This window comes from Pleurodeles waltl, chromosome 3_1 (genome assembly GCF_031143425.1).
Source record: "Pleurodeles waltl isolate 20211129_DDA chromosome 3_1, aPleWal1.hap1.20221129, whole genome shotgun sequence".
In the NCBI taxonomy this organism is placed as follows: Eukaryota; Metazoa; Chordata; class Amphibia; order Caudata; family Salamandridae; genus Pleurodeles; species Pleurodeles waltl.
In genome coordinates, this window is record NC_090440.1 from 1970689677 (window position 1) to 1970707424 (window position 17748).

A 17748-nucleotide genomic window follows, 5' to 3' on the forward strand; every position below is an offset into this window, starting at 1 on the left:
TCCCTAGTATATGGGACTGAGGTACCCAGGGTATTGGGGTTCCAGGAGATCCCTATGGGCTGCAGCATTTCTTTTGCCACCCATAGGGAGCTCTGACAATTCTTACACAGGCCTGCCACTGCAGCCTGAGTGAAATAACGTCCACGTTATTTCACAGCCATTTTACACTGCACTTAAGTAACTTATAAGTCACCTATATGTCTAACCTTTACCTGGTAAAGGTTAGGTGCAAAGTTACTTAGTGTGAGGGCACCCTGGCACTAGCCAAGGTGCCCCCACATTGTTCAGAGCCAATTCACTGAACTTTGTGAGTGCGGGGACACCATTACACGCGTGCACTACATATAGGTCACTACCTATATGTAGCTTCACCATGGTAACTCCGAATATGGCCATGTAACATGTCTATGATCATGGAATTGCCCCCTCTATGCCATCCTGGCATTGTTGGTACATTTCCATGATCCCAGTGGTCTGTAGCACAGACCCTGGTACTGCCAGACTGCCCTTCCTGGGGTTTCACTGCAGCTGCTGCTGCTGCCAACCCCTCAGACAGGCAGCTGCCCTCCTGGGGTCCAGCCAGGCCTGGCCCAGGATGGCAGAACAAAGAACTTCCTCTGAGAGAGGGTGTGACACCCTCTCCCTTTGGAAAATGGTGTGAAGGCAGGGGAGGAGTAGCCTCCCCCAGCCTCTGGAAATGCTTTGTTGGGCACAGATGTGCCCAATTCTGCATAAGCCAGTCTACACCGGTTCAGGGACCCCTTAGCCCCTGCTCTGGCGCGAAACTGGACAAAGGAAAGGGGAGTGACCACTCCCCTGACCTGCACCTCCCCTGGGAGGTGTCCAGAGCTCCTCCAGTGTGCTCCAGACCTCTGCCATCTTGGAAACAGAGGTGCTGCTGGCACACTGGACTGCTCTGAGTGGCCAGTGCCACCAGGTGACGTCAGAGACTCCTTGTGATAGGCTCCTTCAGGTGTTAGTAGCCTTTCCTCTCTCCTAGGTAGCCAAACCCTCTTTTCTGGCTATTTAGGGTCTCTGTCTCTGGGGAAACTGTAGATAACGAATGCATGAGCTCAGCCGAGTTCCTCTGCATCTCCCTCTTCACCTTCTGATAAGGAATCGACCGCTGACCGCGCTGGAAGCCTGCAAACCTGCAACATAGTAGCAAAGACGACTACTGCAACTCTGTAACGCTGATCCTGCCGCCTTCTCGACTGTTTTCCTGCTTGTGCATGCTGTGGGGGTAGCCTGCCTCCTCTCTGCACCAGAAGCTCCGAAGAAATCTCCCGTGGGTCGACGGAATCTTCCCCCTGCAACCGCAGGCACCAAAAAGCTGCATCTCCGGTCCCTTGGGTCTCCTCTCAGCACGACGAGCGAGGTCCCTCGAATCCAGCGACACCGTCCAAGTGACCCCCACAGTCCAGTGACTCTTCAGCCCAAGTTTGGTGGAGGTAAGTCCTTGCCTCACCTCGCTGGGCTGCATTGCTGGGAACCGCGACTTTGCAAGCTTCTCCGGCCCCTGTGCACTTCCGGCGGAAATCCTTTGTGCACAGCCAAGCCTGGGTCCACGGCACTCTAACCTGCATTGCACGACTTTCTAAGTTGGTCTCCGGCGACGTGGGACTCCTTTGTGCAACTTCGGCGAGCACCGTTTCACGCATCCTCGTAGTGCCTGTTTCTGGCACTTCTCCGGGTGCTACCTGCTTCAGTGAGGGCTCCTTGTCTTGCTCGACGTCCCCTCTCTCTGCAGGTCCAATTTGCGACCTTCTGGTCCCTCCTGGGCCCCAGCAGCGTCCAAAAACGCCAAACGCACGATTTGCGTGTAGCAAGGCTTGTTGGCGTCCATCCGGCGGGAAAACACTTCTGCACGACTCTCCAAGGCGTGGGGGATCCATCCTCCAAAGGGGAAGTCTCTAGCCCTTGTCGTTCCTGCAGTATTCACAGTTCTTCAGCCTAGTAAGAGCTTCTTTGCACCAACCGCTGGCATTTCTTGGGCATCTGCCCATCTCCGAGCTGCTTGTGACTTTTGGACTTGGTCCCCTTGTTCCACAGGTACCTTCAGACAGGAATCCATCGTTGTTGCATTGCTGATTTGTGTTTTCTTTGCATTCTCCCTCTAACACGACTATTTTGTCCTTAGGGGAACTTTGGTGCACTTTGCACTCACTTTTCAGGGTCTTGGGGAGGGTTATTTTTCTAACTCTCACTATTTTCTGATAGTCCCAGCGACCCTCTACAAGGTCACATAGGTTTGGGGTCCATTCGTGGTTCACATTCCACTTTTGGAGTATATGGTTTGTGTTGCCCCTATCCCTATGTTTCCCCATTGCATCCTATTGTAACTATACATTGTTTGCACTGTTTTCTAAGACTATACTGCATATTTTTGCTATTGTGTATATATATCTTGTGTATATTTCCTATCCTCTCACTGGGGGTACACTCTAAGATACTTTGGCATATTGTCATAAAAATAAAGTACCTTTATTTTTAGTATAACTGTGTATTGTGTTTTCTTATGATATTGTGCATATGACACTAAGTGGTACTGTAGTAGCTTCACACGTCTCCTAGTTCAGCCTGAGCTGCTTTGCTAAGCTACCATTATCTATCAGCCTAAGCTGCTAGACACCCTATACACTAATAAGGGATAACTGGGCCTGGTGCAAGGTGCAAGTACCCCTTGGTACTCACTACAAGCCAGTCCAGCCTCCTACAGGAAGTATCTCCGGTTTGTGGTGGGATCGCAACACTACCAGTTTGCGGTCCTTCCGTTTGGTCTTACTTCAGCACCTCGAGTCTTCACGAAGGTGATGTCGGTGGTTGCGGCAGAGCTCAGAAGGAAGGGGATAGCAGTATTCCCTTACTTGGACGATTGGTTGATCAAAGCCAAGTCCCCGGAGCTTGTGTTGCGTCATCTGCAGTCAACAACCCAGTTGTTGTTCGACCTGGGCTTTTCGGTGAACGAGCCCAAATCTCACCTAGAGCCCTCTCAGCGCCTCCTGTTCATAGGGGCAGTACTGGATACAACATTGGGTCGGGCCTTTCCTCCGCCTCAGCGGATTCAAGATATTCAGGATTTGGTTCCAATGTTTCGAAATGGAGCGGTAGTTCCAGTCCTCAAGGTCCTTCGTCTGCTCGGTCTTTTTGCCTCCTGCATTCTGTTGGTCACGCATGCTCGCTGGCACATGAGGGCTCTTCAGTGGTGCCTCCGAAGGCAGTGGTCTCAACACAGAGGGGATCTAGAGGGTACTGTCAAGATCTCCAGAGATGCTGCTGTGGATTTGAAGTGGTGGATTGCAAGCAACAATCTTTCACAAGGAAAGCCGTTCCAGCAGTCGCCACCAGTGGCCACAGTCATAACGGATGCTTCCACTCTAGGGTGGGGAGCTCATCTGGGGGATCTGGAGATCAAAGGTCTTTGGTCTCCAGAGGAACAGATTTTTCACATCAATCTGTTAGAGTTACGGGCTGTACGTCTGGCTCTCAAGGCCTTCCTCCCTTCCCTTCGTGGTCAGTCGGTACAGGTCCTAACGGACAATACTACCACGATGTGGTACATAAACAAGCAGGGAGGAGTGGGGTCGTACCTTCTCTGCAGAGAAGCTCTTCGACTATGGTCCTGGGCAAAGGACCATCGGATTTGCTTGATAGCAAACCATCTGGCCGGAGTCTTGAACGTGCGTGCGGACAGTCTCAGTCGCCACTTCTCGGCAGACCACGAGTGGCGTCTCCATCCAGATCAAGTCCGTTTAATCTTCCAGAAGTGGGGGTTTCCTCGGGTAGATCTGTTCGCCACTCGAGAGAACGCGCATTGTCCGTTGTTCTGCAGCCTTCAGTATCCGATGCAGGAAGCGTTGGGGGACGCTTTTCAAATGACCTGGTGCGGCCAGTTGCTTTACGCGTTTCCTCCCATACCCTTGATTCCTCGAGTATTGAGGAAGATTCGCCAAGACCGGGCTCTAGTAATCTTAATAGCTCCGGATTGGCCAAGGAGGGTGTGGTACTCCGACCTTCTCCAACTCTCAACGTGCCCGCCGCTCCGTCTCCCTTTCAGGGCAGACCTCCTCTCACAGTCGCAGGGGCAGGTTCTACACCCCAACCTCCAGAGTCTGCACCTACATGCCTGGAGATTGAACGGGGCAACCTGAGTTCCTTCTCTCTCCCGCCTGAGGTAGTGGATGTTATATTAGCGGCCAGGCGACACTCCACTAAATCTATCTACGCTAATAGGTGGTCTAAATTTGTTGCGTGGTGTGGAGAGAGGCAGATTGATCCTTTACATGCTCATCTATCGGACGTTTTGTCTTTTGCTCTATCTCTGGCGCAGAAAGGTTGTGCAGTGGCTACCATTAAAGGTTATTTATCGGCCTTGTCAGCCTTCATATGTCTTCCAGACCAACCATCTTTATTTAAATCCCCTATTGTTATCAGATTCTTGAAAGGTCTTCTAAATCAATATCCTCCAAAGCCATTCGTTATGCCGCAATGGGATTTGTCCTTAGTCCTGACTTTCCTTATGGGGTCCCCTTTTGAACCTATGCATTCTTGCCCCTTGAGGTATTTGGTTTTTAAAAACAGTCTTCCTGATAGCTATAACATCAGCAAGGAGAGTGAGTGAGTTGCAGGCCTTATCAGTAAAACCCCCTTATACAACTTTTTATGGGGATAAGGTGGTGTTGAGGACCAAGGCTGCTTTCCTCCCGAAGGTTGTTTCACCCTTCCATTTGGCTCAGGCAATTACTTTGTCCACGTTCTATCCTCCGCCTCATCCTTCCAAAGAGGAAGAAAGACTGCACCGTCTGGACCCAAAGAGAGCGTTGAGCTTCTTTATCGATAGAACAAAGGATTTCATGCTGGAGGATCAGCTGTTTATTGGATACGTGGGCAAGAGGAGAGGAAAGGCAGTCCACAAGAGAACACTATCCAGGTGGGTTGTTCTTTGCATTAAAATATGTTACTCTTTGGCAAAGAAGGATCCTCCTGAGGGCATTAGAGCTCATTCCACCAGAGCTAAGTCGGCCACTTCGGCCTTAGCCAGAGGTGTTCCTGTGGTCGACATCTGCAAGGCCGCAACTTGGTCGTCCCTTCACACTTTTGCAAAACATTACTGTTTAGATTCTGAGGTTAGAAGGGACGGCCATTTTGCACGGTCAGTGCTGCAGGATTTCTTGGTTTGACCATTTAGGCACCCACCGCCGGGCGTGGTACTGCTTTGGGACTCTATTCATGAGGTGAGGAATCCACAGGTAGTTGTATCCATCAGAAGAACGAGTTACTTACCTTCGGTAACGACTTTTCTGGTGGATACATTAGCTACCTGTGGATTCCTCACGGTCCCACCCGCCTCCCCGTTGCCTTTATGGTCTTGCCAAGTAATCCTTGAGTGCGCTCCTCTTGGTCTTTGAGGGTGCAATAGATGTATATATATAATATATTTATATATATATAGGTATATGTGTATATATCTTTATGTATATACTTGGTGTGTGTATATATTTTAAAAGAGAGAGTTTTATATATATATATATATATATATATATGTACATAAAAAGATTTACAGTTATTCATACAATGTGGTGTATTTTTACAATATAATGGATGTTGCTTTGTTCTTTCATTGCATTGCCTGGTTGTTCTCATGCACGTAAAAAATGATTGGTACTGACGTCCGCACGTCGTCGAGGACCTCTTATTGCCTGTATGACGTCAGACGGCGTCGCGTGCGAGACAGTGACGTCCTCGTCGACGTGCAGAGACTAGTAAGAAGATTTCCGTCGAATGCTGGCGCCATGGGAGTATTCATGAGGTGAGGAATCCACAGGTAGCTAATGTATCCACCAGAAAAGTCGTTACCGAAGGTAAGTAACTCGTTCTTTTGGTTGCAGCTCAATGTCTGTATGTATATACTCTGTATATCTTCTCCCCTACCGTTTTCCAGTAATTTGCGAAGACAGGACCCTCTTTTTGTTGGAAATTCGCCATTCCCACAGGATCACTTTTTTTTTGCCTTTTAGGGGAACCCTTTTTTTGATGGTTATAGAACTTCGTGCACGTTAACCCTGCTAACCAGAGATAGTGTTTGTACTCCTCTTTTCTACATGGTCAAATTGGTATACACTTCATTGGTTTATTAAATGTGCCTATAAGTACCTAGTATATCGTACCAATTATATCCAAATATATCTGGCCATTAAAGCAAATGCTACCAGTAACCACAACACTCATTGTGCCACCTCCTGCAGCACTGTAAAACCTGTCTCTATACTGACCATTGCAACATGGCGGTGCAGTGTTAACACTGCAAATTCAACATGTCAAAATAAACCCTTTTGACAGGCCTAAACCTTTATTTTAAATAATATTAAGTCATTCCTAAGCAGACCTTAATGCCCATAAGGCATATACGTAGGGTATGTAAAAGTTTAATGTTAAACATGTCTTTACACTGACTAGCACCTCAAATCTAGCTTTTTTAACTGTTGCAAGGCTGGCTGTCCCAAAACTGGGATTTTGTGTGAAACACTAATATTGCATCTCAGGAATGGTACTAGCTTGGAAAATAATTAACCTTTTTAATAGTTATTAAAAATCCAATTCAATGAGGAGGTCAGTTTAAAAAAAAAAATATTACAGCAAAGTAACCTTTTGTCCAATGTCACTGGAAGCTAAATCTGCTTTTTTCTCTCTCGCTTCAGCCAGCCATTAATTTGCATTTAAATAGGCATGAATGGGGTGTGAATGTGCTCCGAAGATAAAACAATAGGTTAACATGAAGTGGCAGGGATTACCCATCTAAACATGGCGTAATTTGCAGCTGAGGCTAGAAGGATCCTTTTTCACATTAAAGTATCAAATCATGCTTGAATGTCACATCCTGCTTGACAGATGTGCTTCGGTTTTCATATGACACGTGGGGTGCACTGCAAAGAGGCCTTCACTGTCACAGGCAAATGTTGGGCCGGACCCTCCTTTTGTCCTTCCATGCAGTGAGGCCCCAATCATAGTGGGCCTCTTTTTGACATTACATTGTCCCAGCCTGTTCTGCTGGGTTAACATATATCATTTGGGGTATACTTCAATGGGTAAAGGCAGGATGTCAAACTAGTTTTTGTGTATCCCATGTCTGGTTGCTGAAAACTCAGCTTTGTTCTACCAGACTTCTATCTCCAATATTCTTGTGGGCCCAGGACTGCCTCAGACTGGAATTTAGTGTTAGATGTGGGAGGACACTATGATTACCATAGTACACTGTCCACACACATACCCACTCTTCACAATCAACGTTCAGTGTGGCTGAAGACTAGGGCCATTGTGAAAATGCCTAAAGTGGTTTAGGTTAGCTCTAGGAATCATGACCACATTGGTTAGGGCATCCTCGGGGGTCTTTCCCACCCACTAGCTTGTGCCAGGCATAATATGGCATGTTCAGGCACCCACTTTAGAACAATTGGTGGACCTGTGGAAGAACAGAATAGGATTGGATGTTTTGCCTTTCACTTGGGAAGAGCTCTGAAGACTTGACCTGCTGTTCCTCTTTTACCCAGGACAAAGAGGTGGACTCTAAGGGCATAAGGCTGATCTGTTAGGGATAAAGGGACATAATAAGCTAGAAGAGGACTTTTGATGCAATAGCCAAGCTGGCAACCTGACCTGTGTTGGACTCTCCTGCTGACTTCTGCTGCACCATGTGAGTCTGTGAGTGCCTCTCTTGATGCCCTAGGGAAGCTTTATAAGTATTCTCCTGTATTGGATTGGGACTTATAAGACTAAAATCAGAAGGTAACATTTTTGACCAGGACTTCCACACTCTCCATCTCAGTCAGCATCAATTTGTGCCTTGGTCCTCTTCTACCACGAACATTGACTGTCATTGGCCATTTGTGTTTCTTGGTGCTATTTCTAATTAAAACTTTAAAAAATCATGTCTCCGGTTCTCCTTATTAGATTGTTGTCATTTTGTATCCTGCACTTTATTCTTATTTTTCTAATTAGTTTGGGATTTTTATTGTTTTGCATGTTGTCTTTATTACTGTTTTAGGACTGTATAAATACTTAACTCATTGCCTCAACATTAAGCCTGTTCTGTGACATAGCTGCAAGTGGGAGGAAATCAGGTTAATTAGTGACTTTAAAGGTTCACCTTGACATAGTCTGTGAATATTACTTGAGGTTGGAACAGTTATTTTTCTTTTCTTAATAATGTTTGCAAATATGTTTCCAAAAGGCAGTTTTGCAACAAAATATTTACATGTCATACCACATCTCATGTTTTGTGCATTCCACACCTGATAAATTGCCCGTGTGTGCTATTTGAAGGTTTCATTTTGGTTTTTTACTCCCTGTGACCTGGCAGTGTTTGACATGACTTTCTGGGAATTGGAGGATTTGTCTGATTTTGAAGTGCTTCGCCTGATTTCTGGGGAAAATATTCTACATTGTAAGAGCTAACTCAATGCATTCTTATGTAGGCTAAATGATGTGCTTAATAACTCTCGCAAGATACCTGTATTGTTAACTGATGTATATTGATGTAAAATAAATCAGGGCGATCGTCACATCTGTTATGAAATGCTTCAAACATAATTAGAGAAGATTGTGATGAACATGGAATCGTGGCAGTGAGTGGTCTACCATTGTTTGTACTCTTTATCCTTCTCTCCAAAAAACACATGATTTGCTTTCACAAATGTCCATCTTGTATGGTCCCTTAACTCAGTGCAAATTTGAAACTGTTAGAAACTGGTCCGCGACTCTTATTATCCTTATGGGGACCATACATAAACTCTCATGTAGAATGGCAGACCTATCATTCAAGGTTCTTCAATGTCTCATGAATTCTGGGTTTTCTCACTGCTAAATTGGTGAGCCTGGACATGTTTATCACATAAACTGATGTTGCGCAGATGTTAACTTAATAAGCGAAAGACTGTGTCCAAAATCACATTGTGCCAGGAATTTGTATTGGATGCCAGTGTGTCTAACATCTGCCACAGAATTCAGAAGAACCAATACGTTTGAAGTGAAGAGTTGTGAAGACCTTTGTCTTTTTTTGGTCATTGATATCCCTCGTAAATGCCTTGAATTTTAAGGAGGTTTCTGATGCCTACCTTTTGTATTTTTCAGGTATTGAAAAGGACGCAGTTGATACTTTTACCAAATATATTTCTCCGGATGCTGCTAAACCAATACCTATCACTGAGACGATGAGAATCGACATAGTGGGTAAGAATTTTGTTCCATACATCAAAGCATGCCTGGGGGTTTGTTTCTTTCTCCAAACAGCACAGTTGTGTAATTGACGGAAGCTGTATCACACTTGAATGATTTTAATCATTGCCCTTTGGTCCTGTTTTGAATGGCATGTTCATTCCTGTCGTAATTTTCTTCTTTGGAAATGTTTACATGTGCATATTTTGCCCAAATTCTTCTCCTGTTATTGACAATTGTTATAAGAGGTCCCTTCTTAAGTAAACATGACCAGGGAAATCTTCCTCTGGGCATATCAGATTTCTGAGGAGAAGCTTTTATTTTGAAAGTGGGCTCTGCACCGGGGATGGTGGTGGAGGTGAGCTCCTGAAAAGAAAAATCCTTTTCTGAAATGGAAATGCCATTAATAACAAGCACCAGCAAAACCAATAGGTCCTGGTATTGTCCGCCAGCCTTTTGGCAATTCTTGTTTTGTTTTGTCACGGCATTTATGAAACTTTATTGTATGGAAAGCTGCCGGGAGTTTGTCATTCTAAAAAAAAAAACACATTGACTAAAGATGCTGGAGCTCATAGTGAAATCAACCAGTGGCTGAATTGGGGCTACGCGTAGCACCTTGATGCATGCTGAAGTGGGATGGAGAAAAATGTGAATGACACAACCACAGACAAATGAATGAAGTGTGGCTGAGAACCCCTACAAGCAACTGACATTCACATAATGTTAGTAAAAGCAAGTGTCGTGGATAGCACAGAACTAAAGTAGCCATTTGTAGTGCCATTAGATGTCTGCTTCTTGCTTTTGAGAAAGAAAGAAAAAGAAGGGAAGAAAGGACGGAAAGAAGGAAAAAGGGCAAGAAGGAAAGAAATTAGGTAAGAAAGAAGGGACGAAAGAGGGAAACACGGAAGGCAAGAAGAAAAGAATGAAGGCAAAAAGAAAGAAGAATAGAAAGACAGGAAGCTGTAAGGATAAAAGGCTAGACAGAACGCAAGAGAGAAGGAATGAAACCAAGAGAGAAGGAATGAAACCAAGAAAGAAGAAATGAAAGCAGGAGAGACCAGGAAAGAAAGAAGAGAGAAGGGAGGAAAGCAGGAACAAAGGAAAGAAGGAATGAAACCAAGAAAGAAGAGAAAGAGAGAAAACTGGGTGTGGCTTGGGGCATCAAGATGACAGTCAGTCTCCGAGAGTGCTCTGGACCCCTTCATCATCAGTCACCATCGCCTGCGGTGAAATGCCTCATCCACGCTAGTAAAGAGATGTTCTAACCCCTCACGGAGCTCCTGTTGTTGATGCGCAGCATGGAACGATCCTGCAGACACCTGCCGCTGGTGCTGGCTAAGGCCCCAAAATGTCAGGCCTGACCTCTGATTAGACCTACCAGTGGTGTCACTGACTGGGACTCCGTGACAAAAGTGCTGTTGCCCAACGCCTGAAGATTGTTGTGCCTGGGGCCGTTCCTGTTAAGACGCGGCCCCACTGAGACTAAAGTGAGCAGCCTTGTTCTGGGCCCAAGTGTGCACTCCTGGCCTGCAGGGATGATAGCTGCATGGGGCGCTGGAGTGGTCCCGTCTCCCTGACGTTAGAAGCAGGTTTGGGGGGTCCCTACAGGTTGTGGGTGGCCCCTCTTCTCCCCCTTGTGGCGGGACCGGTCTGCATCCCTACTGCCGCTGCCCAGAGACTGGTTGGCTGCTGCAGAGGAGCAATCCCGTCTGAAAAATCTGTAGCTTCACTGGCCCGGCCCTTGAGGTGTGCCACGGTGCCAGAACTTATCGTTATTGGTCTTGGCATATTGCCCATTTTAGAATCACAGATAGCGGTGCCCCCACTGACTGGCTTCGCACAGCCGGGAGTGCCACTCTACCCACCAAAGCGAAACTCAATGGGGCGAGGCATTCTCCTCTGAGGAGACAAGTTCCTATGGGCACGAGATGAGCAGATCCATGTATTGCAGAGCTGCCAGGACCTACCTTCTCTTTTCCTTCACCCCATCAGTCTGTGGCAGCCTGAGGTGAAACTCTCCCTACTAGTGGCATACTATTGGCGCAGCACCCTTCATCCTTTCATACAGGCACACCCTTGGGCCAGAAAGCTATACTTCATTGATCTGGTTGCCATTGAGAGACACCTAATGAGGGCTGAAGGCAATGTGGGGATCTTCTGATTGTGCTTTTACCTCTCCATCCCACCTTGGATGGTCAAGTTGGATTGTGACCCACCTGTGGCTCCTGCTTGCCCGTCCTTCCTCTCTGGTGCCTCACTTCTTCCCCATATCCTAACTGATGGTCAACGACAGTTCCTTACCTGGCTGCTCATGCTGCCGTGGACTGCTATAAGCGGGCCAGTCTCCTGTATCCTGGGTCTGCATATTAACTACTGCCATGGGGAAATACAAAGCCGGTAAACCACCACCCCCCTCTCAGCCCTGCATTGATCAATTCACCAGCCCTGCTGGTCCAGCCAGAAGCAAATCCCTCAACAAGGGTGCAATTGCCGAGGGTGGCCAGGATAAGATCCTTCAAGCCATACATACTTCACAGACCGTGGCAGAGACGAAGACAAAAGAAGTGCGCAAAGATGTAGGGTTCCTCCATCAAGCCCTCTGCAGTGCTTTGGGCCACATCATTGAAGCAGAGGAACACATCTCCACAGTTCAAGCTGAGGTCGACGACCTCAAGGCTAAAGTAGCTTGCCTACTGACCTGCACAAACCAACTTCATAATCGCACCTAGGACACCGAAAACCACTCCAGGTGCAACAATTTATGCTTCGTGGGTTTCCCAGTGGAGGTGGAACACTCTCAAACCATTGAGTTCCTGGAGCAATGGCGTAAGACCTGGATGCCTGCTGACAAATTGTCTCAGTGGTTCCTGGTCAAGAGGGCCCACACAGCGTTAACTCCCAAACTGCCCACGGGTGCATGACGATGACCCAGGATTCCTCAACTTCAAAGATAGAGACTGCACCCTGAGGGAGGCTCGGGAGCTCCCGGGCCTTCAAGTTATCCTACATGCTCCTATTTCCAGCACAACTCAGTTATTCATGACGGTAAATCCCTTTTTTTTCGACACTCCAGAGTCACCTGGGAATGGCTTAAAGGGGAGAAGCAGCTCCACCGTACATCTCAACCCCTTTCCCCCAGCCACTCGACAATCCCTGATGCAGAAGTGCCCATTGTATCTTCGCCGGAAAAGGACCCGCACCCACTCTCGGCCTCGCCTGCGGGAAACCAGCACCACATCACCCTACCTAAGCACCAGCTCATGGATGCCACCGCTGCCCCAGAGATCCGACCAATCCTTGACGGTTGGTGGTGACTTGCAGTTACCAACTCTAACTGAGGAGCGGTTGGGGCCCATCTATCTCCATCATGACCACGTTCCTGGCAGAGAAACTGTCCCTGCAACACCAGCACAAGATGTCTACTGATTGTCTACGTGGTGCAGGAACCACATTGCATTGATCCTCTCATCTGGAGGGATCCGACACTCCACACCCATCTAAGAAATGGGCTGATATAGTTAGGTCCGGGGTGAACCCCACGTCATAAACTGTCCGCAATGAAATGTTTCGTACTTCACCGCATATATGCAGTTCTCTACGTACTTGCACGCACTGAAGCCTCCCGCCCCCCACCCTGATTCCATACAGTTATGTCTTGGAACATCATGGTCTTCTAGACCAGGTTAAGCCTTTTGCTGTGCTTCGCTTTGCCTGTCGCTCCTCACCCTCTATCCTGTTGCTGCAAGAAACCCACTTGATGGTCTCCAAATGTTCCATGCTGGCTCGTCAGGGCTCTGAAAGTCTGCCATGCGGGGTATGCCCAGGGCTCCCTTGGAGTGGTGATTCTGTTGCATCACAAGTCCAACCTCTCCATGGTTGTGGCCCAGACTTGGTCTGATCCTCAGGGTTGTTATGTTGCCCTGGCAGGGATGGTTGAGGGCCGTCCATTAAACATACTGTGCCTTTATGCCCCCCTACCAATCTAGAGGCCTTCCTGAATACTCTTCTGGGCGTGATAGCACAACTTTCTTCAGACCTTACACTTCTTGGGGACGATTTCAACACAGTCCTAGACCCGTCCATGCTCTCTACAGACCTCCCCTTCAGACGTCCGTCGTACTCGTGGTAGGTCGCTCCACGATTGGCCCTCCACCCTAGGCCTCTGCGACATGTGGAGACTCTGGCATCCCAGACAGCAGCAGTAGACACACACGCATCTGTGGGCCACCATTCACACATTGGCATAGATACACTCTTCATGCCAGCTCCGGATATTCTTTCTGTGTCTCTCATTCAGATCCTCCCACATGGGATATCTGATCATGACCTGATTCTCTTGCGCATCAGTGATTCCTGTACCAACAGGCGCTCCGTGTGGCAACTTAAATGCTAGGCATCTTCAAGGTGAATCATACACCCGTGAAGAAGGGCAAGAGATCACACAATATTTTCAGGTTAATGCCGGGACAGTGCAATCGACCCGTACTCTTTCGGCAGTGTATAAGGCTGTCTTTCGGGGCTACGCCAGGAGCACTCTCAGAAGGGCAGAAAGAGAGAGACACCAACACATTACACTTGAGGACATTGCAGCTTGAGGCCTGAGCCCTTCGTCTGGAAACACAGCTTTCTCCAGTCACTCATAGGGACATTACTAGACAAAAAACACTGATCCGGGAGGAGATCCGAATCCTCTCCCTTGAAACAGCTAAACATATCTGGCTTGCTACCTCATTGCGGATCTATAGAGGGGGTGACAAGAATGAGAAGTTACTTTTTATTGGCTAGCTTTTCAGCCCCTGGCCAGCAGAATCATTCCATCTTGTTTGGGGTCAAGGGCAACAAGTTTTTATGTTTACTTTGTCCTTGGGACAAGTAGGCCCAACCCCCTGCAGCACAAACCCTTTGGCTGCCTGTTTACAGATAGTTGAACTCTCTGCAGTTGAGGTAATGTGTTTCCAAAGGATAATGCTGTTCGAACTTGTATTTATGGTTCATTATTTGAAAGCCTTCATTATTAGGGTGTGTGCTGTAAATAAATGTTTTAAGGTCACACTTCACTACTGACGTTGGTTCCAGTACAAAAAAAAAAAACGTGTACACACATGTTTGAAAAGTTTAGGCTAAGAGGCTAAGTATAATGCTCCCAGAATGCTCTCTGATTATATGCAAATGAAGTGTCATTTAGTAAAATGTGTTGATGCATGCTAGTATTTCCCAAAAATATTTCTAATGGAAAATCAGTGTAACCATTTTCAACACGATTATGGGAAGCATGAAAATAAACAAACACTGACAAAGCCAACTGATCTGACATATTTTTATAAGTCTTTTAGTTTCATCAATGCGTGTCTTGTTTTGACATGGCTTTTGTAACACTTTATTGTTGTGGGAGCTACCAGGCCCTCAACATTGTAACAAACATTGGCAAAACCCCCCCCAAAAGTTTTTGAACTCTTAAAGCACACGTTGCCACCAGCGGCATAACAAAGGCCCCGCAGCCGCCCTCCAGGGGGCCCCGTCAGCACAGCACCTGCCCTGAGTGAGTCTGGAGAGGGGGCTCCTCCATGTTCTTTGCAAAGGGGCACCCTCCAGTTTCGTTACGTCACTGATTGCCACTATAGTTCCTGACACTGAACAAAACTACTTTGTGTGGCAATATGCTCCTTGTGGAAGAGCAGAATGCGATCACTCACAGTAAAGCCAGCCGAAAGAGAGAGAAATAGAAGTTTAATAAAAACAAAATGTCTTTGTTAACACCAGACCTAATTAGGGACCAAGACCCACATGTAGGTAGCTTTTTGCATGTCGCAAACAGCGACTTTCGCTGTTTGCGACGTGCAAAAAGCACATTGCGATGCACAAACCCAGTTTTGCGATTCAGTAACCTGGTTACCGAATCACAAAACGGGTTTGCGACTCACAATTAGTAAGGGGTGTTCCCTTCCTAATTGCAACTCGCAGTGCAATGTAGGATTGTTTTGTGACCGCGGGCGCAAACCAATCGCAGTTTGCACCCATTTCAAATGGGTGCTAACACTTTCGCAAAAGGGAAGGGATCCCCATGGGACACCTTTCCCATTGTGAATGTCACTGTAAACATTTTTTCAGAGCAAGCAGTGGTCCTGTGGACCACTGCCTGCTCTGAAAAAATGAAACGAAAACGTTTCATTTTTCGTTTTTGTTATGCATCTCGTTTTCCTTTAAGGAAAACGGGCTGCATTACAAAAAAAACTGCTTTATTGAAAAGCAGTCACAGACATGGTGGTCTGCTGTCTCCAGCAGGCCACCATTCGTGAGGGGGTCGCAAATTGCGACCCACCTCATGATTATTCATGATGTGGGCATTTGCGAAGCCCTTGCGAATCACAGATGGTGTCAAGGACACCATCCTACATTCGGATTTGCGACTCGCAATTTGCAGGTCACAAATCTGAACCTACCTACTTGTGGCCCCAAATTCTTAAAGAAAGTCACAAAAGTGCACCCATGGTATATGTCGTACCCCTATAAAATATTTGTGAACTGTATTTTAGCGTGGGTAAATACGATGTGTAGATTTGCTCATGTGAAAATCTATTGAGCATTTGCAAGTTCATTTTCCCTCCAGCCACTTTCTTCCCAACCCTGGAAGAAGTTCTAATTCTGCCATTGTCAAGAGTAAATGTCCAACCTTTCTTATTATGGGAAAATATTAGAGAGAAGCTGGTAAAAATCTTTAAAACATGCAGGTTAGTAGGTTTGCAGACTCAAAGGCATTCCAGCCCTGGAACTATTGCTTACTGCTTCCTCCAGCCCCAGTATGCAGATCTGCAGAAAGGTGGCAAAATAAGGAAATTGCTACAGTAGGGATTGAAACTCCAAGTATTCAAGTCCTACTATGGTAGTAGCCCTGGCATATTCAGAGAGGCTATTAATTGCTGCCATAATTTGTCGCCACACTACATGGCACCAAAGGGACAAGTAGATCTTTTTACAGGACAAGTAGATTTGAGAAGCAACCTGTCCCCTGGGCAAGTAGATATTTTAATAAATTCCACACCCCTGAGTTGACAGTACGGGAAAGTCTCATTACTCCTCTCCTGCTATCGCACAAGCCTACGCGGCTTCCTCCCACCCGCCAACTGAACGATGGGAGATAGAGGAACCCTTCATGGTAGAAGAAATTGGTGAGGCTGTTTAGCAATGGCTGCTGGTAAAACACGTGGCCCCGATGGCTATCCCATAGAATTCTACCGCAAATACAGAGATATTCTCATTCCTCACTTATTGAACCTTTACAAAAAGGTAGCACAGGTCGGTTCCTTCCCCCGGAACTTGAGCAGGCAACAGTTGTGGTTATACCGAAGACTCTTCCCCCGCCAGTCTCTTGTGTGGCCTATCAACCTATATCTTTAGTGGTGAAATAAAGGTTTTTCCAGCATTCTGGATCCTCATCTGCACCCCACCCAGGCCACCGCAGCTTTATTACGGGCAGGAGTAGGAGGCACTGTCTAAGACGTCTCCACATGGCCCTAGCTCATCGTCATCTCTTGTCAACCCAACTTGCATTCCTCCTAATAGACTATGAAAAAGCATTCAGTTCAGTCGATTGGGGTTACTTGACCTAAGTGCTGGAGGGAGAGGGGTTCTGCCACAGATTTCATGGTCTTTTTCAGGTCTAATATTCCAGCCTGTCCGCACGGGTACAGATACAGATTAACAGGGTGGTCTCCCCTGCATCCCTTATAAGGCAAGGGGCCTGTCAGGGTTGCCCTTGTCCCCACTCCTTTTTGCGCTAGCCATCAAACCCCTGTCAAGGCTTCTGAAATGCGATGTGCAGATAAGAGGGTGGGAGTGGCCCACTGGGGGCAAAGACTGCATTGCACTGTATACGGACAGTGTCCTCCTCCACTTCGCAAATCCAGCCAGTAGTGGTCCTTGATGCCTACAGCTTCTAGGACTCTTTGCAGAGGCCCCGGGCCTTACCATTAATCCTGCCAAATTGGTTGTGGTTCCATGGGACTGCATAGACTCCGTTTTTGCTACCTAGGCATCAGAGTGGCCCTCTACCCCACGTTGACGTGATCCCTCAATGTTACACTCCTCACCCGCAAAATTAAAGAGGATCTTAAGAATTGGCAGACACTCCGTTTGAACGTCTTAGGGAAAAAAAGCTTTGTATAAAATGATGATATTGCCTCGATTCATCTACCTTTTAGAAAGTTCCATGCAAATGATTTCCAGGCACTGGTTCAGAGAAATGGACTCAGTGGGGCTAAAGTTTTTATGGCATAACTCATGACCGAGTTCAGCATTCGTGACCTGACAGCGAGCCGCTTATGACAACTGCCTTGGCAAGTCAAATCTACATCTGTACTGTCTCGCTTCACAGCTTCTAGTAGTTAACGACTGGCTCAGTGGAGGGTAGACCCAGCCTATCAACTGAAGCTCCTAACTCTAGGTTTTCCTTGCATTATGGTGATGCTTTATGGTGGCTCTGTCTCCAGTGGATTTCCCAGCATGACCCAGTTGGTGTTTAGTGGGTGGAGAGCTGCACTT

At 47.0% G+C, this 17748-nt stretch overlaps 1 protein-coding gene across 1 annotated transcript in view; it reads left to right on the forward strand.

The window, feature by feature from the left end:
• The window catches only part of AKAP10 (A-kinase anchoring protein 10), a 384577-nt gene that overhangs the window by 235347 nt on the left and 131482 nt on the right, over positions 1-17748 (forward strand). Inside the window, exon 5 of the mRNA XM_069226353.1 lies at positions 9127-9225. Coding sequence (XP_069082454.1) covers positions 9127-9225 — 99 coding nt within the window. The remainder of the gene's footprint in view (positions 1-9126; positions 9226-17748) is intronic.